We start from the raw sequence: 24,082 nt of genomic DNA, 5'->3' as shown, positions 1-24,082 counted from the left end.
GCTGTAAATATTTTCCTACTAGCAAGAGACACTTAGTGGATAAAAGTACTTTTCTTTTCATGTAATTTTAAAAAATTCCTGTATTCCTGTCCTTCAGCCATTAGGGCTTCCCAGCAAATTCCTAAAGTCTGCTGGAACCACAAGAAACTCCTAACAGAGTACAAAGAGTAGATCTTGCTCTGATCTGAGCCATGGAAGTCATCGTCATTTCAATTAATTGACTTTGCCTTTATGAACTTAAGAATCTTTCAAGGAGGTTGACATTTCACTCGTCTGAAAGAGCTTGGAATGTGGCAGGGGAAAGGGAGAAGTAAATCAAAGAAGTTAGCAATTTTCCAGATGCAATGTATTTCTCTGCTCTTCATTGTTTTATTATTATTTTTAACTAGAAATTTTAGAGAGCCTCCTGACAGCTGAATTTCTCTATTCAAAAGCACAGTAGCAAAAATAATGCTTAAGATACAGTATGTCAAGAATCAAACACATGTCGATTTGAACATACACATACTCCAAAAAAATATAGATTTCAATTGTTCCTTTAATTGAAAACTTACAGTGTATTTACTAGATATTTGTGTGTGCAGTTCAATTAACAGGATTTTAGTTTGAAAGCAAGAGCACATTTGGTAATTTTTCTTGTTTTTGATCACTGAGTCACTGTGTCCACGCTGGCTTTTTTCATTTAAAAGCTGCATTTATAAAAACTGTCCTAGTTGACTAGATCTTAAATCACACCAGAATATTTCAGTTATCACCTTTAGCCACATGGTTTCGAGAAGCTATGCCCATATCGTTCATGCAAATACTGGTCATTTGAGAAGAGTTTTTTTTCACTAACTGGAAATTCACTAACACATCTAAAAGATTTTTAAAATCTTTGAGGCTAGAAGATAAATTCTCAGCAACAGGGGATATACCCATTGTGTCTTGGAGCCAAAGAGAGAGAAATGGCATTCACTCCCCATCCCCTGGTTCAATATTTACCTGACAGCGTTGATGTCTTGACTTTTTCCCCAGTGTGTTTCCTCCTTTATCAGGTATCATTTTACAAGGGATTTCTTGTTATACAGAACTAACATAAATCAATCTATCACAGAGGAATTTGTTTAATACATTTATTCCTTTAAGAAGTTGCATGACCATATTTCATCGACTTGTACAATAAGAGAAAAAAATCTTATTACTAAAACGGTTTGTGGAGGCTAGCACATGGTAAACCTATTTAGTCCTTTCAGAGGTTCATTCTTAGATTTTAATGTTAAATAATAACAACTATTCACTTAAGCTGGTCTCACTGTATATCTTGACCTTTAGCCATTCCACACACAGCAGCTTATTGTGGTATCCTTTAAATATGAGAAATAAGAATGTTTGACTTTTCTATGAGAAGAAAAATAAGAGTACTGTATGTTACATGGCCCATGAAATATTGGCAGTGTGCTCCTTGGCTTTCATTCGAAGAACGGCGATACTGGAGGACCTCCTTTCAAACTCTGGCTTGGTTTCAAATGCATGTCCATTGGTAGCCCCAGTCAGAAGAGAGTCAGTGAAAAAATTGTTGAGGGGCACGTGACTGAACTGGTTCTGATGGTTTGAAAACCCTGTGTAACTGGAATCTGTCCGAGGCGAGTGAGAATAAGGTGTCATGCAGGAGGAAGTATCACGTGGTAACACACACGAAGTAACCACAGAACCGCCACTTGCATTTCCTGCCCACAAATTGTTCTGAATCTGGAATACATAAAACAACAAACATTACGCTCACACATTCTCACTTTTGTGCTCTTACTTTCTTAAATTTACAAAATTTGATTAGCTCTTCATTATTCTTCCCTGTTGTGTGGTCTGTAAAAACAAAACAATGACTGAAAAAAATTATTGGAGGAATTCTTCTAGTTTGTAGACTGCAATAGATCATCAAAGCCCATTTACTTAACCACATAAAGTACTCTCAAAATATGTCAATTTCTTAAGTATTCTTTTTATAGTCATGATTTTTAAAAACATATGGAAGATTTAGTCATGATTCAAGTCTTCAATTCATGTGCTTAGGAAAGGAGTTTAAAATATGTTTTTAAGTTTAAAGATAGTTTTCATCTTTCAAAGTACAATGATACAACTGCAGTTTTTCAAGTTCTGAAGTTACTCTCTTGGTACAGCAGTTTTTGGTGGAAATCATTGCTGAATTTATGCTGTTTCCTGTGTAAAGATATTTTTATTGAATTAATTCAGAAAAGTGTTTGCCCTCACATTGCTTTTTATCATTTATCCTTGATTCAATTGCTGTAGGAATCTGAGAAATACATATTTCAAGCTTTTGTTCTATTATTTATATAAAATATAGGTAATGTGAAACAAGCATAAGACAAATAACAGAATTCTAAAAGAAGAATCATTATCAAATAATGGAAGCACAGTGGAAAATATGCAAATATTAGAAAATTATGATGTAAGTATAACTGAAGTACTTTATAACATTGCATACACAAGAGAAAAGTGCTACAATTGCATCTGAGATACCATTTATATTAGTAAATCTCTACAAAATACAATGAAATAAAAAATTTCAAAAACAAGACACATTTTTCAAAGTAGCATGTAAAAGAAACGCTAGAATTTATAAAATGTGAATTTTAAATGAAAAGCACCTAAATCTTAGTAAACAAGCTATTCACACAAGCAAACTGATCCCTCACGTTGCGGAGAGACATTTTGATGACCATGACAAAACAACAGGAAAGAGGGAAAGAAGAGCAGAAGTAAGACAGTGTAGCAACACGAAGAGCTGTATCCTAAGGCGATGAAACAAAATAACTGTCTGTGCACATTTCTTTTTCTTCCTTTCTGTCTGTCTTTCTTTGTTTCTTTGTTTCTCTTTTCTTTCTTTTCTTTTTTATTTTTTCTGACACAGAGTCTGACCATGCAGTCTAGATCTGCTTGGAACTTGCTGTGTAGCCAAAGCAAAACTCAAGATCTCAGTCCTCCTGCCTCAGTTGCCTGAGGGCACTATTTCAGGCAGGTTGCATTTGACAAACTGCTTACAATACACTCGAACTAAAACATAGTACCAACATTTATTTTCTCTATATCCAACTTTTCTGTTTTATTTTTTATTTTTTGGAGAATTTCATACATGAGTATTCTAGTCGCATAATTTCTACCCCCCACAGTCCCTCTGCAACTTTGCCCAAGTCTCCTCAACTCACTCACAATTTCTTGTTCTCGTCTTGAGTTATTATTGTTACATATAAATACATATACTTATAAAGGTACATAAAAATAAATAATGCCGGATAGGCGGAGGTATGGATGGGGGAGGGGATCTGGATTTGAGTGGGAAATGTATGAAACTTAAAGAGCTCAGTAACAAACTGTTAAAAATGAAAAAAAAATCCTGTTTCACTAAAAATAAATAAATAAATAAAAACAATGCATTGAGTCCATTTAGTGGTGCTCATGTGTACATACATGTGTTTAGGAATGCCCACTTGGAATTAGTGCTCATGTGTGCATACATGTGTTTTAGGACCGGCCACTAAGTAACCTAGTCACTGGCAAAAACTGATTCTTCACACCGTTAACATCCATTGTTTGCCTTGCAGCTCTGCATCTTCAGGTAGGGTCCCAAGAGATGTTTCCCATCCACCTGGGCATGTCAACTGGTTTTGTCATTATGTAGATCTGATTAGACTACCATACTAGAGAGTTCATAGATGTAGCTTCCCTACAATGTGTAAAATCATGACAAAGAAATAGAATCATCACTGATTTCAACACACACTCTTTTCTTTTGTTTGTCTTTGTATATTCCAAGCTATTACATAGTCTCTGATGTAGTCTTACAAAAGCCGAACTTGACTAGTACTTTCCAGGACAGCTTATATTCAATTAATAGTTGAAAATATGCTCACAAATCTAGTTCACACAGATGGAGAATTTATTCTGTTACTCATAACAGGATTCCCTTGCCTATTTTTAAGACATTAGAGAAAATTTGGCAAGTAATTTCAACACTTTATGTGGAGTTCTATTAAACAGCAAAATACTTATTTCTGTGTTGTTCTAAAATTAGTTCGTGATATAAATATCTTGACTATAGCTTTTAATTTGTTACATATATTTATATGCAACTATAAATATAAATTTATGGAATGGATTTGTATAGCTACACCCACCTATATCTGCATTTAAATGGGTATAATTATTTGCACTTCAGTTAATCTTGAAATCATCATGGGGTGTGTTGTTTTACAGTTGGCTTCCTCTTCTATATGTATTTCGTATCACATCAGTCAAAATATTTATGATTGGATGCCAGTGATTGTTAGGTTATGTATCTCAAACCAACAGGAAGGCTGTTAATGTCATTAGCCCATCAAACTAGTCTTCTAGCTTAATCTAGGTGGTTTTCTTGAAATTTGATCAAACTTTATAAAACATTGAGAAAACTGAGTTTCATATTAGACAAAGAGCATTCAGAAAAGAAGGTAAATTTGATTGCTTATTTAAAAATAATTATAAGGAAGTTTATTTATTAAAGAATTTCTTAATTCATAATGTCGCTAAAATTTATTAAAATTATCTATTATACTCTACATACATTTAAAAAAATACCAACTAAGTAAAATAAATAATGAAAACATGGGTAAAGAAAACAACCCATACATTTAAATTAATAAAATATTTATTCTGAAAAGAATTAGCATTAATATATTTATAAATTTAGAATATTTTCTGAAGTCTGCTATATTGCAAAAATTAACATGTAAATGGTTTTATTTCAACAAGACCTTATCTTGACCTGATCAAGAACTTCAATACATTGTTCATGATGAAAAATTTCTAACATATAGTTATATTATCAAAGCAGACCAAATTGATAAATCAATTTAGGTGGATATCCCAATCTTTTGATTTTTTGCTATTTACTCCCCAGAGTAAAGAACTTTTCATATACTTTTACTGCTGCATTCTGTTTCTGTGATGTCCTTCTCACTCTCACCTCTAATCTGTCATTTATTGAAAAACCTAATTTCAGGGGCCTAATAGGTTTCCATAGCAAACTTCAAGTGTAAATCTTAAGACAATATTCCCCCAAGGAAATATGCCTTTACTTTCTACAAAATATTCCCTGTCAATATTTATAAATATTTGAAGAGGATGATCAATATCAATTACATGACATCTATGCCAATGGTCATTACTTATTTGCCATGTATGTGGCATAAACTATGAATGCTCTTACTTGTTTTGACATATTAAAACATGAGCATTTTACTATTTGCCTTTTACAGAAGGCAAGTCTATAGAACAGAAAGCCAAAGATTCACGCCCAAGATTGTGTAGCCAATGAGGTCGTAGGTGAACTAAGGAAATCTAAAGAAATGCTGAGATAACGTGGCTATTTCCTAGATTGTAATTGTTGTTTGTGCATATTCTAAACTTTGTAGGGGTTCATTAGCTCAACTCCCCAATAGAAAAATCCATAACTATTTTCCTCATCCTGATCTATGAGAATAAATGATAAATCCTTCCTAAAATTGATTTAATTATTGAAAAAAACTCTTGAAATGTGAAATTTAGATGGATTCACTTTGCAAGTATGACAAAAATTTAGGAATATTAGCATACACTAATATAGCTAATTTGTGTTTTATTGTTTGAATTCTTAATCACCATAGTCTAAAATCATAACAGAAATTATATTCACATTTCTATATCATGATGTTTATTTTTACCTGGAATTCTGTCTATGTTTACCTGGAATTTTTGTTTTACCATCAAAACTTACTTTCTATCACAGATGCATTATTTTTAAGATTCTAATTCATTAAGAGAACGGTATTGTCTTAGGGCCTCTGTAATAAAATAAAAGTAATAATTACATAATACACAATAAGAAGTTATTTTTAAAAATCCTGAAATTAGGATATACTACTAGAGTCCAACATTCAGATATAAATATCCATGGAATACCTTTAACTTTATGCATTTCCAGTGAAAAGACTCTCTACTGTTTTTCAGCAATTGCATTCTCCCATTTGTATTCCTTAAGATGATGCAGAATTACCATTATCTTTCTTACATATGAAAGTTTCAAATATCATTAAGCAACTGCCATAAAAATTCTATACTTTTTCTTTTCAGGTGACAGTCTCTAGTCTTTTCAACCATTCCTTATATGGCATGGCTTCTAGAGACCCTTACATACTTCAGTAGTTCCCTGTCCTAAAATTTAGGTGATAAGGCTGGAAAGATGGCTCAGTGGTTAAGAATACTGGTTGTTCTTGCAGAAGACCGGAGTTCGAATCCCAACACCCACATGGCAGCTAACAACTGTCGGTAAATCCAGTCCCAGGGGATCCGATGGCCTCTTCTGTCTTCCGCGGGCATCGCACAACACGGGTGCACTTACCTACATTCAAGTAATACACACGTACACATAAAATAAAAATGACAAAAAAAAATTAGGTAATAAAATCCTAAGAAGATCTTATGCTCGGTAAGATGTAGATATTTGTAGCTATTAGCTAACTTCATTTTCCAATTATTGTTCTAGTTATTACATCAATAACGATATCTCTAAGTAGTGAACTTGTTTCCAGTCACTGAAAGAATTTTCAATATTAATTAATTAAGGCTTGAAAAGATAGATTAAGAGGGCTGGAAAGATGGCTCAGTGCTTAAGAACAATGACTACTCTTGCAGAGGACCCAAGTTCCATTCCCAGCACCCACATGATGGCTAACAGCTGGACTCCATAACTCGATTCCAAAAGAATCCAATGCCCTCCTGTGACCTCCATGAACATTGCATTAACATACATGCAGGCAATACACTCATATACAATAAAAATATATAAAGAAAGAAAAGATTGATTTAGATGAAGGCATAACTTCAGTTCTTGCTTATTAAGGCCAATCTTAATTTTAAAACATTCAAAACTTTAAAATATTTAAAAATTTTAAAATAAATTTACATTTAGGAAATTCCCCAATGTATATTTCTTTAGTATACAGTATTATAAAACAGAAATGATTTAAAATATGTATTCATTAGAAAAGGGCAATATCTTAAAATATAGGTTGTCATTTTGATTTAATAAAACCCCATTTTGGAAATACATACAGGAATTTGGAAAAAGAATGCTATTTCCAGGGCTGGAGAGATGGCTCAGCGGCTAAGAGCACTGATTGCTCTTGCAAAGGACCCGGGTTCGATTCCCAGTACCCACATGGTGGCTACAAACCGTCCTTAACTCCAGTTCCAGAGGAATCTGAAGCCCTCTTCTGACCTCCTCAGCATTGCACGACGCGGGTGCACTCAGATACAGGCAGGCAATACCCTCATACACATAAAATAAAAGTAAATAAAATAAAAAAGAATGCTATTTCCATTTGAAAAATCACTATTACATGTAATAATGATGAGACTGATAATCTAAGAAAAACTCAAAAAAAAAATCACAGCTGTCACTGCAAACATAAAAACACTATTTAATACCTAACAATTTCAAATTAACATCGTATAATTCAGTTCAAATTACTCAAATAAATTCTCCAAGTCAAAGACATAACATTTTTTCTTTTCCTTTAGTGTTGAATGCATTCTTAACTCTTATAGCAATTGTGGTCATTTTAAAAATATAATTTATTGGAAATCTCATCAAATATATTTTAAGATTACACTTTCCAAATAAACTCATTTAAGCAAGAAATAAAATAATAGGTCTTATTCTTTGCTACTTTATTGTAATGAGCAACAATGTTCCTATAGAGTAGTTTCCAGACATTTCTTACACTTTTTTCGTGTTTCAATGTGTGCATATTACTGCTGATACAACAGAACTTGATCTATTTTTATGACAATTCTTTTATTAACAAATTCACAATGCTATTAAAAAAAGTCAAAATGTTACACTGTGAATAAAGTTTTCTTTATGCATCTAAAATTTATATAGAACAATATGCAAACACTTTAATTTGCACAGAATATTTTTTAAATTCATTTTTATTGAATTTTCATGTATTTCACATAGAACATCTCAATCAATCTTAATCATCTTTATACCCCCGTCCCCCACTGGCACCCTCCCATAGACCCCCCCACTAGAATTTGTACATTCTGTTATTTGTGTTAAGGATTATTGTGCCAAATTAGTGTCCCCAGACATCCTCGGTGAAAGTTCGTCTACTGAGGTCTAGTCAGCTTATCTAGAGTCCCTCACTTTAGGAAGACCAGCTCTTCCTCACCCAACAGTAATCAGTTGTCAATATTTCTTCAGCTAAGGTTGGGGTCTGCTGTCCATTTTCCAAGTTCTATGCTGGGCTTTTGTCTGCTTGAATTTGCATAGGACTTGCGTATGCTGACACCATTGCTTTAGGTTCATATGAGCAGGGTCCCAAGAGCTTGCACAGAATATTTTTAATCTTAGGGATTCCTACTTGAATTCTTATATTAGCTTTGAATTTATTCATTTAATCCACAGCAAAGTTATTAATTTTCAATATGTACTATTCAGAATTTTGTTCTTATAATTTTTTAAATTAGCCTGAATTTGTACACACCTTAATATCTATTTATTTAATATCCATGATTTTTACTTAAAAATCTACAGATGTATGAGTTATTAAAAGTGTGTCCTAGACCAGTCTGGGCAATATAATGAAATCCCTATCTGGAAAAAGAGATAAATAAATAAAAATGAAAAGTAACTATGGTATACATAAAACTGTGAGTTAGAGGAAAACAAAGTTCACACCATCAAGTGTGAAATGTAAGTTTTAACCACACATCTGTTCTTGCAGACTGGACAACTTTTATTTCCTGTGAGATTCTTCTTTAATCTATAAAATCATGTGTATATATATGTTAATATTTTCTTTCATATTTTTCTTTTGTAGTCTAGTCAATTAATGAATTTCCTTTCCTCTTATGATATACTTATTTAAAAAGCAATTAAATTCAATATTATGACAATGGTCACCTATTGTAAGCAAAAAAATCTTCTGTTGTCCACAATCATTAAATCACATTGTTACAATATCATATTTCTGAAAAATAAGTATAATTATTTCATAATCTAAAGGAAGAATGTACCTTACTTTAGAGTTGTATTCTTTATGCCTTTAAAATTTTTGTACTTTAGATGGGTGTGGTGGCACACACCTTTAATCCCAGCACTCTGGAGGTAGAGGCAGGTAGATCTCTTTGAGTTCAAGAGTAGCCTGGTCTACACAGTGAGTTCCAAGCCAGCCGGGGCTACAGGGAGACCCTGTCTCAAAAAGACCAGAAAAAATTTTTGTACTTTAAACAATATTAAAATAAAATTCTTAATTAAAATGTAAATATTTCAGCCACATGAAAAACATTAAATATTCACTATACATATTTGACTATAAAATTTAATGTATACTGACAAAATATCTCATTATACATATGACTTATTTTAGCACATACATACTTACATGAAAAATTCTCTTAAGCATATTTATGAAAGTTTGCATATTTTATATATTTAATTAATCAGTAGTTATATCCATTACAAAACTGTATTTCTTTGAATACTATAAACCACTATGCATTTTGCTATGATTTTTAAATATTATAATTAGTGAAAAGTAGTTCCGTATCAGTAGGACGTGCTGTCCTAATGATGATAAGATTTTGGTCTTCCAATTATTAGATGAGATGATTGCAGATCCTTACATGACAGTTCTAGTAGTGATTTCATAGACTAAGTACATTCATTACCCAATAAAGCCGTATGGTTAATGTTTTTAAAGATATTGATTTGTTTACTTCAAATATTCTGGAAAGTAATAAAAATATAAAATATGAGAATGTGGATATTTGGTAAAATGAGTGATGATTCTTGTTACAAATTATATAAAACTTCACTCAAGTTTAGGGAGTAAAAACTAACACAAAACAATAACTTGAAATCCTTTACTTAAACTCTTGGTGAAAACATTTCCTACATGAAAAAATAATTCTGGTGATTTGAAAATGTACTGCCAAACTCGTTAAGTGAACATATTTATTTGTCCTAATTTAACCTGCAAAATACATTTAAATGAATTTTATCTTTTTCTCCATCCTTAAATAATGAATTACACTGGCTGGATGAGCTTGAATGGTGCAATGTAAGAGAACAGATAGGTACTTGGAAAAAAAAAATTAATGATGACTAATGGAAAACTCCTGTATAAGGCACTATCCTAAATTCTTTCTATAAACTATTCTGTTCAACACTCAAAAACATCGTATGAACTTTTATCCTCATTTTATAAGTGAGGAGAAATATTCCTAGAAGTTAATTCATTTGCCAGAAATCTGAAAGTGATTAAGTAGTAAAGTCAGGATTTCAACTCAAACCATGACTTGCTGCCTGAGAGGTTCATAGTCATTTTGTTAACTCTATAGTTTCCTCACATCCCAGGATTCAGCTCCTCAGAACCTAAGCATGGGGCCTTTTCTATTCAGAAAACAATTTAATCCTCAGAATAAAGGAAAAGCCATTACTATTTGCAGTACCAACATCTCCAGCACCAACAAGGGGAATGCCTTCAAATAGACACAAGAGGAAGTCAAGAAAGTTACCTAGTCCCTCAGCTAGTACACAGTAAAGTTAATGCTCCTATGATCCAAACCAAGCCTAACAGCATGGAAACAGTAATTCTTGTAGGAATGAAGATAAGCTATAATATCACTGAAAGTATTTATACCTTAACAGAACACATCTTATTCTTCAAAAAGTAACTTAAATTTTTTTGATCTTGTTAAATTATAAATGAATAGAAATGTAATATTGATAAATCCTTGCTTGATTTTTAAATTCAAGTTTAAAATCATTTAACTCTCTGGTTAGGTGGGTCTAGTTTGTACTAAGAAATGTTTCTGGAATTTTCTATAAACATTATCTATTTTGTGATCTGTCTACAGAGCTAAGAATTTTGTCTAAATCATTTAAATATTCCCTATGCCTAAATCAGGAACAAATTTAAATTTGTTCATAAAATGCAAATGGTCATCCAGGAGTGGTGGTGTACGCCTTTAATCCCAGCACTTGGGAGGCAGAAGCAGGGGGATCTCTGTGAGTTCGAGGCCAGTGTAGTCTACATAGCAAGTTCCAGGTCAGCTGTGGCTACAGGGAGACCCTGTCTCAAAAAGACCAATAAATAAATAAATAAATAAATAAATAAATAAATAAATAAATAAAAGCAAATAGCAAATAGTATTAGAAGAAAAAACAATATGATCAGTATGATGAAATAGGGGTCTGAAAATCTCTCTAGTCTACTAGAGAAGGAAATTGAGGAAGATTAATTGCTTAAACCCACAGAGTTGCTTACTAGCAGAGATTTTTTAGAAGCTTACTACTTTATTGAAAATTATTTTTTAGTGTAGGAAGGAAGAAACATGGGAGTAACTTAGTACTTGGTCGGTATCTAGTGATTTGACATAGCGATACAAAAGTGATTAAAAACTGCATCACGTTTTTTGAGGACTACATTGTAAAGCGGAGGAGGAATATGCGTATCACTGACTTCACTGTCTCTGAGGTGATGTGTTGATTGGAGGAAGATTTAGGAGGTTCCAGAAGGTAGTGCAGCATTAGCGAGGGCAAGGAAATTCAGATACAGAAACAGATTCCACACAAGGAATTAGAATCTTATTGAAAAATGCTTTGGGCTGGAGAGATGGCTCAACAGTTAAAAACACTGACTGCTCATGCAGAGGACCCAGGCTCAATCTGCAGTACCCACACTGTAGCTAACAACCATCCATAACTCCAGTCCCAGGGGACCTGATGCCCTCTTCTGACCTCCACAAGCACTTCAGGACACAGGTGTACATACATGCAGGAAATACAATCATATACATTAAAAAAATAAAAACAGGGACTGGAGAGATGGCTCACTGGTTAAGAATACTGGCTGTTCTTGCAGAAGACTTGGGTTCGAATCCCAATACCCATATGGCAGCTAACAACTATCCTTAACTCCAGTTTCAGGGGATCCAACAGTCTCTTCTGTCCTTGCAGGCATTGCACTACACAGGTGCACTTACCTACATGCAGGCATAACACTCATACACATAAAATAAAAATAATAAAAATTTTAAAAATTTATCTTGCACTTACCTACATGCAGGCAATACACTCATACACATAAAATAGAAATAAAAAATAAAATATGTTTTTAAATCTGTGTTTTGCTGGGCCCTGGTGGTGTATGTCTTTAATTCCAGCACTGCAGAGGCGGAGGCAGGTGAATCTCTGTTGGATGGAGTCCAACCTTCTCTACATAACCAGTTTTAAGCCATCCAGGGCTGCACAGTGAGACCATGTCTCAAAGAACAAACAAACAAGAAAATAAAACCAAATAGTTAAACTTTGCTTAATCACAGTGTTGCCAAATAGCAAACAACATCCTAGGCCAAAATAAAGGACATTTTAAAAGATTTATTTTATTTTGGGGGTCTGGAGAGCTAGCTCTGAGGTTAAAAGCATTTGCTGTTCCAGAGGCTCCTTAGTTGGGTCCCCTGCACATATGGTCATCTGTAACTCCAGATCCAGGGGATCTGACACCCTCTTCTAATCCATGGTACCCATGATACCAGGTGGTTGTGAGGCAGCAAAGTGGGTACTGAGAACTCATGCCTCTGCAAGAGCATTATGTAATCTTAACTGATGATTCAGCTCTCCAACTCAGTCCAATAAAGAATTTTTTCTTTTATATTTTTGAGACAGGGTCTCACTGTGTAGGTTTGGCTGACTTGGAATTCCCTATGTAGACCAGGCTGGCCTCAAACTCACAAAGATCCACCTGCCTCTGCCCCCCTAGTGCTGGAATTAAAGACGTGGGCCACCATACTCTGCTTTAATGTTTTGGGGGGTTTGCTTTGTTTTGTTTTGTATTGTACTGTTCTTATGTTTCTGTTTCTTTCTTTGCTTTTGGGGATATGGTTTCATGTAGCCCAGGCTGATCTGAAATTCATAGCTAAGGATGACCTTACACTGTTTCTCCTTCCTATGTCTCCTGAATGCTATGATTACAGGTATGAGCCACCATGAGTTGTTCAGGAGATATTTTTAAAGTATTGTTTCCAGCACATAAAAGTGTTACCTTGCCAGGCGTGGTGGCAGACGCCTTTAATCCCAGCATTTGGTAGGCAGAGGCAGGCAGATCTCTGTGAGTTCAAGGCCAGCCTGGTCTACATAGTGAGTTCAGGACAGCTGGGGCTACAGGGAGTAAAAAAAAAAAAAAAAAAAAAAAAAAAAAAAAAAGGGAAACATATTTGGCTTTACAAAATTAAGTCATGTTTTTATGTCAATATTGAACTATTTTATTAAGTTATGAGTTTAGGAGATAATATTGCAGAAAGAGCCCTTGATGCCTAACACCAAAAACTGTGGATTTAAATGTGTTTGTGACTGTAATAGGAAATACGGTAATGGCTGTCTGACTTCAAATAATCCCTGGGTTGTTTATTATCAGTTTTACTGGTGTTACCAGAGTGAAGCTGTTTTCTAAAGTAATGAAAAACAGCTGAAACAAAGTCTGTAAAGCATGTCATAAGCATTAATTACTATTTTAAAATATTTTGTTATATGTAGACACCTTTATGCTAGGTACAGCAATTATCCATACTCTGCTGGCTTCAGGAGAGCATTTTCTAAACCATCTCTTTTTTGTGTGTAATTTCTGTGTATGTTTTTGCTTTCCTGCCAAATTGTTAATTCTTTATTTCTGCCCTGCCTCCAACATTTTCCAGTTCTCCAACTTTTCTGTAGTTAATATTTTTTTCTGTAATTAGTAACAGTAACCAAATTCAGCATCTTATTGCACTTAATTTTTGGATTCTATTTCAGTTCCTATTTCTCCCATTATACATTTCTATTTTCAATCTACATGATAAAAAACATTTTCTCTAGGCTGAAGCTTAGGGGACCTGATCTTGACATAATTATTTTTTTTTCAAAGAAACAAAAAATGTCTACCCCATGTTTTTAAGTTAAAAGAGAATTTTCCTCTGGCTTTCTCCAGTATTTACTATGAGGTGCTGGATAAACTTAATTTCAGAATTTCTGACTACAACAAACAAACAAGGAAAACATTAAATGGTTTACCAATATAGAAGAACATGAGAGGTTTTTACAGTATTTATTTTTGTAGCAATTCATATATAGTTTCTGTGTATTCTCATTCTTTAGTATATTTCAGTCACTCAGATGTTACAGAAGCTTCAGGAAAATAAATACAAAATTCCCATTATTTATGAAAGGAAATTTTTGTTTTGTTTTATTGGGGTTTTGTTTGTTTTTTGAGGCAGAGTCACTGTCTAACCCAAGGTGACCTAGAACTCCTTATGTGAGTAAATCAGGTTGGCTTCCGTCTCACAGAGATCAGCCTGCCTCTGCCTCTGCCGAAAATAACCCCAGGAAAAGAGATGATTGGTCTTTCAGTCTCTTACAATGGTTTTAGTTGTTACCAGACCCTATTCTAATTGTTTTTTTTATAAAACACAAAGAAAGAGCCAAAGATAAAGTAACAAACCCAAGAACACAGAAGTAGAAAATACAGAAAGGAACAGGATCCAAAAATAAAGAGATGAAGAAAGAAAGAGGATTCAGATCAGAACAAGAAATCAAGTAAACTCTTGTTTAATAAACTTACTAAGTAAAACAGTTTAAATTTCACTTGGAAACAATACATAATTTGTTATTTTTCTCTTCTAAAACCAAGAGTTAATAGCCCCTAACTAGTGTAAATTGTACAGTGTTTCAATTTTTTATTGTTATTTTACTGGATTAGGGATATTCTCTGACCCTCTGAAGTAAACTGCAGTTTCCAATAATGAAACTCAAAACATAGACTCTTTCAGGATTAATTTGCTACCATCAGTCAAACACTTAAATGTATTCACCAGGAAAGACAGCCTATGTATGTAGATTAAGACTTTTATCAACTGAGCCAAATTCGACTCTGGTCAAATCTGGGCTTCCTCATTAATGAAAGTAAATGAAAACCTCCTCTTTCTGTGCCTCATATTCTTCATCTGAGAAATGGAGATAATTAACACCCATCACATAAGATTGTTGTGTTGATTAAATAAGTCAATATATGTGACATGCTTAGGACAGTGCCTAGGCATTTAGTAAGGGTCATGGTAGGGTTAAGAACTAAAAGGCACAGCAGTTCCTCTCCCCAGGAAGCTTGCAGACCAGAGAGGAAAAAATATCTTCATACCATTTTGTTTAGAATTCAACTAAGACACGCAGAGGCATGAGGTGAACACAATTTCACTCTCTCTGTGATAGCAAGTAAGTAAGCAGAAGATAGCTATGTTTTTAATTAGGTGAAAGTATGGTAACCACTTTAAGATAAATTTTAAGAGATACTTATGACATACTGATGACAGGTATGGAACGTTGATTCAAGTCATTTCCAAAATACTGGCCCCTCCTGAACTTGCTGGGGTAAGGCTTGACTATAGTATTTGTTATAGAATGCCCTAGAAGGAATCTGTTTTTCCTGATTTTTAAAATAAGGGAGTTGAACAAGATGCTATCCAAAGCTCGCTTTACTATATAAAATTCTATTTGTAATTTAAATGAATTTTATGCAAGACATAAGTTCCCAAAAAATATTTTAAAGAAAATGTTAAAGACAAAAATCTATAAAGAAAGCATATCAGTAATGCACAGAATCCACATGTAGGTATGAATTCACAGATGGAACTGAAATGCTATTCTTACTGAACCATCAAGTATTTGTCCAGAATATATGTTTCACATATGCATCTACAGCAGTATCTTAGAAGGCATATATCATCAAGTAATAAAGAATGAAACAATGCATAGCTTCTCCTTATAATTCACATGTTACATATCAAGCATCCGCAATGCAGTTCTGCATATCAGATTCTGTATTAAGAAACTATAATATGAAAGACATTAAAAAGATGAAGCACATACACACATATTACAAGCTGTGAAAAAGAAAGAAAACAATAGATTTTTGTAAAAAAAATTCAGAAGATGAAAAATATGAATACTTTTTTGAGATGAGGTTAGAGAGCATTCATTATGAAACAGTTTATTTCTTTTGCATGATTAAATGTGCCCTTAAAATAAATAACATCAAATCTGAAAAAAATACCTTGGTAAAAAAAATCAGGTTATTAAAGAGAATCAAGGACTTTACAGGTCACCAGCATTTTGACACCAGCATTTTGCACAGTGTACAAAAATAATATCCACAGAGATTTTATGATATGCATTTTATTTTTAAAGTGAAGGAAGAAAACCCATGTAAATAATTAAAATGCAGGGAAATTACAGTATATATTAAATGCTGTTTCATTTGCTGCAATATATAACGAAATCCAAAAGGAAGACAGCATTAAGTGAATGACTCTGAAAGAAAGTAATTATAAAATAATTCACTTAGTAATTTCAAATTTGTTAAACATGGAGAAAAGTTGTCTGGATGTTAAATTTTCATTCTTGGTTATTGTACTAGGTATAAGAAAGCTTAAGTTCATCCTCTGAAGCATGTGCAAATCACACCTACTGTCATTGGCCAATATTTTGTGTCATTGACCTACCTGTGGATAGCTGTCAGTTCTTGGTAAAACTGATATGTCATAAGTTGCAGCAAAATGGCTTTTAGCTTGCTGTATTTGGCCATAACGCTCTCTTTTTCTCCACTTGGCCCTTCGATTTTGAAACCAGACCTAGTTTTATGAGAGTAGAATTTTAGTCAGGGAATATTAAATAAAGCAAACTTGATACTAAAAGATTTCAAGTCGGAAAGGAAAACCAGAGCAGTAAAAATTAACAATGGAAGAATTTCTTTACATCAGAAAAATATTCACAAGTTTTACTTTCTTTTATATTCTATATGTTGTATTGTACGCCCATACGGTGATAAAGTTTAATAGAAATAGCCAGATTTTCAACAAATTCATTTATAGACCACTAGTGTCTGTGTCTTTAACTGTGGAAATAAAACTCAGTTAGCTTGTGGGACCATCTCTGCATCTCCACATTGTCATGGCTAACCCTCAAGAAGGATTCTGTGAGACCTGGAGACAACTATACCTAATATCACTTTCTCCCAGCCACCTTATGATTCAGGTATAATCTGTGTCTACTCAAAAATCATCTTTAATATATGTCATAAAGTGAAAACTCTTCTTTGGTGCACTTTTCATCAAAATTCTTACAAAAATTAAAAGATTGACAGCAGAAGGCAAACAATAATATCGTTTACTTAGAAATAGAAAATAAGATCACATGTTCTATTGAGCATCATGAAGTTTGTAGGTAAAATGTGATCATCCGAAGTTGGACCGTGGATTTAAAACACATAACTCTGCCTATTACATCCAACTCAAAATACATAGATAATGAAATGAATGGGGCAGATAGAACCAAGAGTCAGCAATGCCTGTGAGTTAGTATGACTCTACCAGTTCATCAAACTGCATTCCACAATTTCTCTGTGTCTTAGAATTTTGTTTTGTTTTGTTTTGAAGACATGGTCTCCCTGTAGCCCCAAGTAGCCTGGAATTCACTATGTAGATAAGGCTGATTTCAGTCTCACAGAGATAGGCCTGCCTCTGCCTCCCAAGTGCTCCTAGCTATCTTAGACATTTTAATCCTAAAAATTATCACCTTCAAAAGGATCACTGACTCCAAAAACTTTTATTCTAAAATTGCAACATTTCAAAGGAGAAACAACTCTATGAATAAAATTAAAACTTGGATATTCTGAAAAAGTGTTATGCACGCAGAATTCAAAAATCTCTGTTTTCTTTAAATAAACACATGCAAATTCTAAATATTTAAGAAAGAAGTTAGACATCAAGTTTAAGTATGTAAGTTGTAAAATATCCTTTCATCAAAGTTTGCTTGAAATTTTTGTATACTTTTCTATACTTAATTTTAATTTTCATAGTTTTACACCTTCACAACTTTGTGTTTCTAGTCACATTCAGTTTAAGACTTAAATACATATTGCAAATTTAATAATATGGTTTGAAGACTTTTCCAAAATAAAGTCGGCCTTTAAGAAGCTTCTGTTCAGTATGAGTTTTTAGTCACATCACTGATGACAAACATTGTTCATGATATCTAAGCTTTAGCCAACAACAAGAGAACACCGCCGTCACCAAAAGCATACTAATAGTTATGAGATCTTTTTTCCTCCTTCTACCCTTAATATAGGTGCTGATTTCCATCCTCATGTGAAAATCATGAAAGAACAACCTGAGTTAACTAGGGTCAGGCTGGCTCTTTCTGCATGTCCTCAAACAAAAATCAACCTGCACCAAAGGTAAAACATGCATTGCAAACAGCTGATTACTCTGTATGTAAACATATTTTTCTATGGTTACAACTAATTTAAATACATAGACACAAGACAAAAATATATGCAGGGCTGGCATTATTACTAAATAATTCTAAAGTTCTTCATTTGTACAATCTTTCTATTATTTACTTCTTGAACTAAGATAAAATAACCATTTGCTTCCACATACCTAAGCAAAATCTGCTGCCTGTTATCCCGGAACCACTGCATGAGGTCTGCAATGAAGTATGGGCCTTACAAGCAAAACTTATTTAATTCAGAACAAAAGTTTTCAGTCTTTATTCATTTTTCCATCATGATAGCTTATAGGAATTAGAATTTGATAATTTTCTACTTAGAGGAATGAAAGTATACACAAAGCGAAAAGGTCATTTTCTCGAATTCTTGTTGGGTTTTAAGCTTGTACTTATTACTTAAGAACTAATATGGTTTTAAAACGTAAAAATCTAGCAAGAATAAAATACTGCTAAGAGACAGGTAGAATTTTGGTTATTATAAATTTTCAGTTTCAATTTCTTAGACACATTGAAATACCTGATTTGATAATTTGAATACAATTTATAATCAAGTACATACAAAAATTACTTTAAGTGCATTATCATTGTTTACTCTGAAAAAAAAAAGCTTAATTACCTAGATTTTAAAACTAATACACAATACCATGTATTGAAAATGACTGGGGCTAGAAAACTGTAAATGAGCCATTTTATTTTTCTTTAATTCTATTAGCAAAAATATTTTGTGACATATGTAAATATTGGAAATTTGTGTTATGATTTCACTTTTTGCATAATAATTCTTGTCTAAGTAAAACCACAGATTAATGGGCTATCATGCAAATAATTTGCAAATTCTATATAATTTTTTTCAAAAATCTCATAGCTGGAGGTAAATCAGAGAAATGAAATCGAATATATTTATTACCCGAAGGATAGCTTTGAATTTTTTTTCACTTTTTAAAATAAATTAGTTGTTTAAAATCAGAGTTGTGCTATTATGTTCTGGGTTTTGTTTATTTGTTTGTTTTGAGAGAAGGTCTCCCTGTAGCCCCAGCAGACCACAAACTTGCTATGTAGATCAGGCTGGCCTGAAGTCTGAGAGATCTGCCTGCATCTGCCACTTTAGTGCTGGTATTAAAGACATGTACCATCATTCCCAGCATATTATTCTGAATTTTAATTAGTTAATTTTTAGACTCTGAAATAACTCTTGTTCCTAGGCTTAGTGTGAGTGTTCAAAACATTTGCAAATAAAAATAAACTTTAATGGGCCAATTTGCTTGCATATTGAATTGTTATATGTCTTTAATTGAGAATGCTTCTTCCATTGTGAAAAAAAAATGTAGTTATTCAACCATTCTAATGTTATCCCTCTTAATACCTCCCACCCTGTGAAGTTTTCTTTTGGTGCCTACCTGGACCCTGGCCTCTGTGAGCTCTGTTCTCAGTGCAAGCTGTTCTCTGACGTATACATCAGGGTAATGAGTTTTTTGAAAGACCTTCTCCAGCTCCTCCAGCTGCAAGCTGGTGAATGTGGTTCGGTGCCTCCTCTTTTTGCTGCTAGATACATTGCTGTCACATTTGTCCCCAAGTTCATCCAGTTCGCCTTTCTCTGGCATCCCTTTCACAGGAGACATCCTGAGGTTGTTGCAGCTGTCCATCGCTCTATTTAGCTCTGGGTGAAGTGGCTGTCCTTCCACTTTGGTGATCCCATAGTTTACTATACTCAGAGGGGAAAACAGCAGTTCTCAGGATGGTGAAAAACATTTCGATGAAAGAATTAACTTGAACTAATTTAGAGCATCAGGAAATAGGTCTACTAGTGATATATTTTGCTAGTATTAATTCTTTCATCACATGATGGGCAATGCACAATTATTAACTCACTGTGGAATAGGCTTAAAAAGAGTTTTAAATGTGTACAAGGGCTTATGACTTGCCAAAGTCCACAGATCTTTTTACATGGATAATGTACTATTTATGCATTTAATTTATAATTGAATTAAAATAGTCAAGTGAAAAAGATGCTTCAGACTTAAATATCTAAGTGACTATGACATCTGAAAAATGTACCAAACTTAATGTAGAATATTCATTTTTTAAGATACAAAATTAAAGTATTTCTGTGGTTCAATGGTAAAAAGTCATTTCAAGTTTAAACTGCATCTATTTACAAGTATTCAAAAGTTAGTTCACACACTCTACAAAAAGATACTGAGCACAGAATTTAAATGGGACACAATTTCCATTGCATTTCAAATATTTGAACTCAGTGAGTAATCCAGTCTAAATTTAATTTTCTTTCAGAAGTGGTCTGAATGTTTTATAAAATTCTTAACAGTTTCTGGGAGTGTTTTTAATAGAAAGGGCTTAAGATGTAAATGAACATCTTTACCTTAAAACCTCCTCTCGAAACTCAAATATTTCATATGTCTGTTTAACTCATGAAATAAGAGAAAGCTTTATTGTTTCTCTAGGATCACAATAAAATTAAAATATCTATTAAAACATTTCAAAGAATGACATCTTGCATTCTGTTAAGAGGTGTTTTAATTTCAGCAATTTTCTCCACATTGGATTGCATGTTTACAATATGACACGAAACAAATTGTAACCTCTAAGGCCACACACAAATACAACGAATGGACAGAGATAAACAGGGGGCAATTTTGTTTTGTTAAAAAAAAAAAAGTTCCAGCAAGAACAGCAATTTCCAAAGAATGATAATACGTTCTTTCATTTGATAATTTAAAAAGGGATTCCCGTTAACGTGTTTTAAGAACTATTTTAGCTGTTCTACAAATGTATTGAACTTCAATGCCTGTATAACTTAAACCGCTATTCGCTTTCATGGGAAAGAAGATGCGATGTAAAATTAAAGGATGAACAATAAGGTTTTGTCCTGGCAGAGGGAGTTAAACCGGGAACTGCGGCAATTAGAGATGGGGGAGGGGTAGCCGCTAAGATGCTGTGAGCAAGTTAGGAGAAAGGCGATTTCTCAAATGTAGCCTGCAACCATTCATGTTCATCTTACTCAGTACTATCTCGTTAAATTCACCTAAGTAGTGAGATATTCGTTTAAAAGTTAATGAAGTGCCCCGAATCTGATATGCTCCTCATTTTGGATTCCCGACAATTAAAAGTACTACTCAGTTAATCCTAGTAGTCTAACGTGGTACACTGCAGTACTATTAAAGAAACAACTGTCAATTCAAACAACTCCAAGCATGCATCTGGGGATTCTGAAAACACAGATACGACCGCCCAAACGCAGCCAGGAAGCCAAAATTTTATTGTACGTAAAAATTAATTGTTCTAGTTTTTCTAAGTAAATGATTGAACCTGGCTAACGTTTGTTTTTGTTTTTCTATTATTTGCATTCTTGGATTTGTTTTAACCACGCAAGTAAAAAGTAACCTGCAGCGCTGAATAAAGTGAATAAAATACAAGATTCGTTCAAACCTGTTCACAGTTTTAGCAACTGAGTTCATAAGAAACTGTCTTGCCAGATTTTTGAACTTCCATGAAAATAGAGAGCTGAGGTTTGTAGTAAATATTCTACACTTAATTCGTTTGTTATTTTAAAGCAACCCTCTCCTTTCAGCTTAACTGTGGGATATATACAATGATAAGGAAAAGTCCTCTTGGAATTGTAAACCAGCTCTGGCTGTCGCGATGAGAAATAATAGGTTTGTGTTGGGTTACAAGATAGAAAAGATAGATGGTTTGTTTTGATAACATCTTGACTTGGAGATACTCCGCATTCAGAGCCTGAGATTGTCCAGAAAAAAGGCTTTTTAGGGGACTTTTTATGTGGAGTAAGAAAACAAGACAACACACAGTCCCAAAGTGAGTGATTTAATCAGCGATGCTCTGGTATTTAACAAAAATTTACATTTGCTGACTGCAGACGGAAAAAATAAAGCAGAAATCACAAATTTACACAAGCTAGTATCTACAGACACAAACACACCATCTTCAAATGAAAAATATCGCCACGCCTTGGGAAAAGAGAAGTTTTCCGCTTTTTTTTTTCCCACTTAAAGAAACGCTAAGATTTCTCTTTTCCTGACCACCGCGACGTCTGGTGGAGGATTTCAAGTCCTCTCAGCGGCTCATAGCCGAGGCGCGCTATCCCGACCCAGTTACGGTCTATTTAGCGTGCTGTTGTTGAGCGCTGTGGTCCTGGTCAGAGACTCTCTGTCCAAGAGTGGACACTACCCGACGGCGAAACAGAATCTTGCTCCCACAACCCTGTTCCGGGTCCTTCTGGAGCTCCTGACCTAAGTCGGCTGTAAGAGTACCAAGGCATCTGAAAGTACGAACTGACCTGCAACCTCGCCACGGCCCCTATCTGGCCCAATCTCTCTTTTCTTACTTTCTCACTCCGGACCCGCCCTGACTCTCCACACCTGACCTCATTTTGCTTTAGGGTCCCCGAAGCTAGGGCCTGGGGCTGGGGCAGGGGTTGGGATCGGGATGGAGGTGGAGATGGAGGTGAGTATAGGGCTGGGGCTGGGGATGAAACTTACCACTGTTGTCCTGACAGGGCGAGGTCCTCTCTAGACGCACGTGATGCTCGGCTCGCGGCAGCGGCCCGAAGGCCTGCACGCATTTGCCTGAGGACGCTTTGCTGTAAAAGGACTCATTGTCCAGCGTCTCCATAACGTGCTCCAACGCGCCTCCTGTGCCCATGTAAAAGTCACTGTTTTTACTTGGCGGGCTCTTAAGGGCAAACTTCTCGCTCAGAAACTCCATAATCCTGGAAGGCTGTCTGGAAGTGCAGGGGCTACTGGCAGGAGGGCTCTGGGGGAGGAGGGAGCAGTGGGCGGGAGAGGGGGAGGGCAGGAGAGGAGGGAAGGGGAAGAGAGTGTGCGACGCCCGGATCTGCCAGGCTCCTAGTCCTTTAATATGTCCCGGCTGCGAAGTGGGCAGCCGACGTTGCTTTTATATCTTGAAACTCAGCTGGGCTCCCCTGTCAACCTCTCAGTCCTAATGAATATGAAAATAGGCAGGCGACTAACTCCACCCCGGGGCCCCCTCCGCCCCCACCCCACCCCCATCTTCCCCACTCACCCTGGCCTGGGAGCGCTCCGGCCTAGATTAGACAGCCAGTTCCATTTCAGACAAATGCCAGAAGAGAGGAGGCCCCGACACTCAGAAACGTTGTCGCCTCATCAGTGGACTGGCACTGCGGAGGAGCCGGGTGAGATCGCAGAGCTGTTAACCCTCCACTCCCTGCGCCCCATCGGGCTGCCCGCCCCACACCGCCTCCACCCGGCCCCGCCGGCCGCTCACTCCCAGAAGATTTAGAGGCATCTTAAGAACTTGAAAGGAAGTATTGCTCTGAAGGGCTTTTATTTCATCCGTAAATCGTTTACGTGGAAGATCCACATTAATCTGAACCCAAGAAGCCGGATACAGCGGTAGCTGTTAACTGGACTGCTGGTGGTAAAGGAGTCCCGGTTACCTCTGGCAGAGAATGCTGGAATCCTGGCAGCCGCTGGACTTGCCAAGGCCGAGGCCCTGGCATTTGCTGTGCAGCACCGTGGGTGTGGAAAGGGTGGCGTAGAGTGAGAAAGGGAGGTTGAACTAGAGGCATTGAAACAACTCACACCAATACCAACCGAATTTCCCACCTCTGCCCTTGGTCCACGAGTTTATCATTAGATCACAATTATTTTAAGACAAGTGTCTCCA

At 35.1% G+C, this 24,082-nt stretch overlaps 1 protein-coding gene across 1 annotated transcript; it reads right to left on the bottom strand.

Moving 5' to 3' along the window:
* Positions 1 to 1,101: 1,101 nt before the first annotated feature.
* Alx1 (ALX homeobox 1) lies at positions 1,102 to 23,288 on the bottom strand. Its single transcript, XM_008830976.1, has 4 exons — positions 22,915 to 23,288; positions 19,798 to 20,102; positions 16,615 to 16,743; positions 1,102 to 1,731 (listed from the first exon to the last, which is right to left on the bottom strand). Exons 1-4 carry the CDS (start codon positions 23,138 to 23,140, stop codon positions 1,411 to 1,413), a joined length of 981 nt encoding a protein of 326 aa, XP_008829198.1. The 5' UTR covers positions 23,141 to 23,288; the 3' UTR covers positions 1,102 to 1,410.
* Positions 23,289 to 24,082: the final 794 nt, after the last annotated feature.

Source organism: Nannospalax galili, unplaced genomic scaffold (assembly GCF_000622305.1).
Source record: "Nannospalax galili isolate Female #2095 unplaced genomic scaffold, S.galili_v1.0 scaffold1131, whole genome shotgun sequence".
Lineage (NCBI taxonomy): Eukaryota > Metazoa > Chordata > Mammalia > Rodentia > Spalacidae > Nannospalax > Nannospalax galili.
This window is presented reverse-complemented; position numbering and strand designations above follow the sequence as displayed.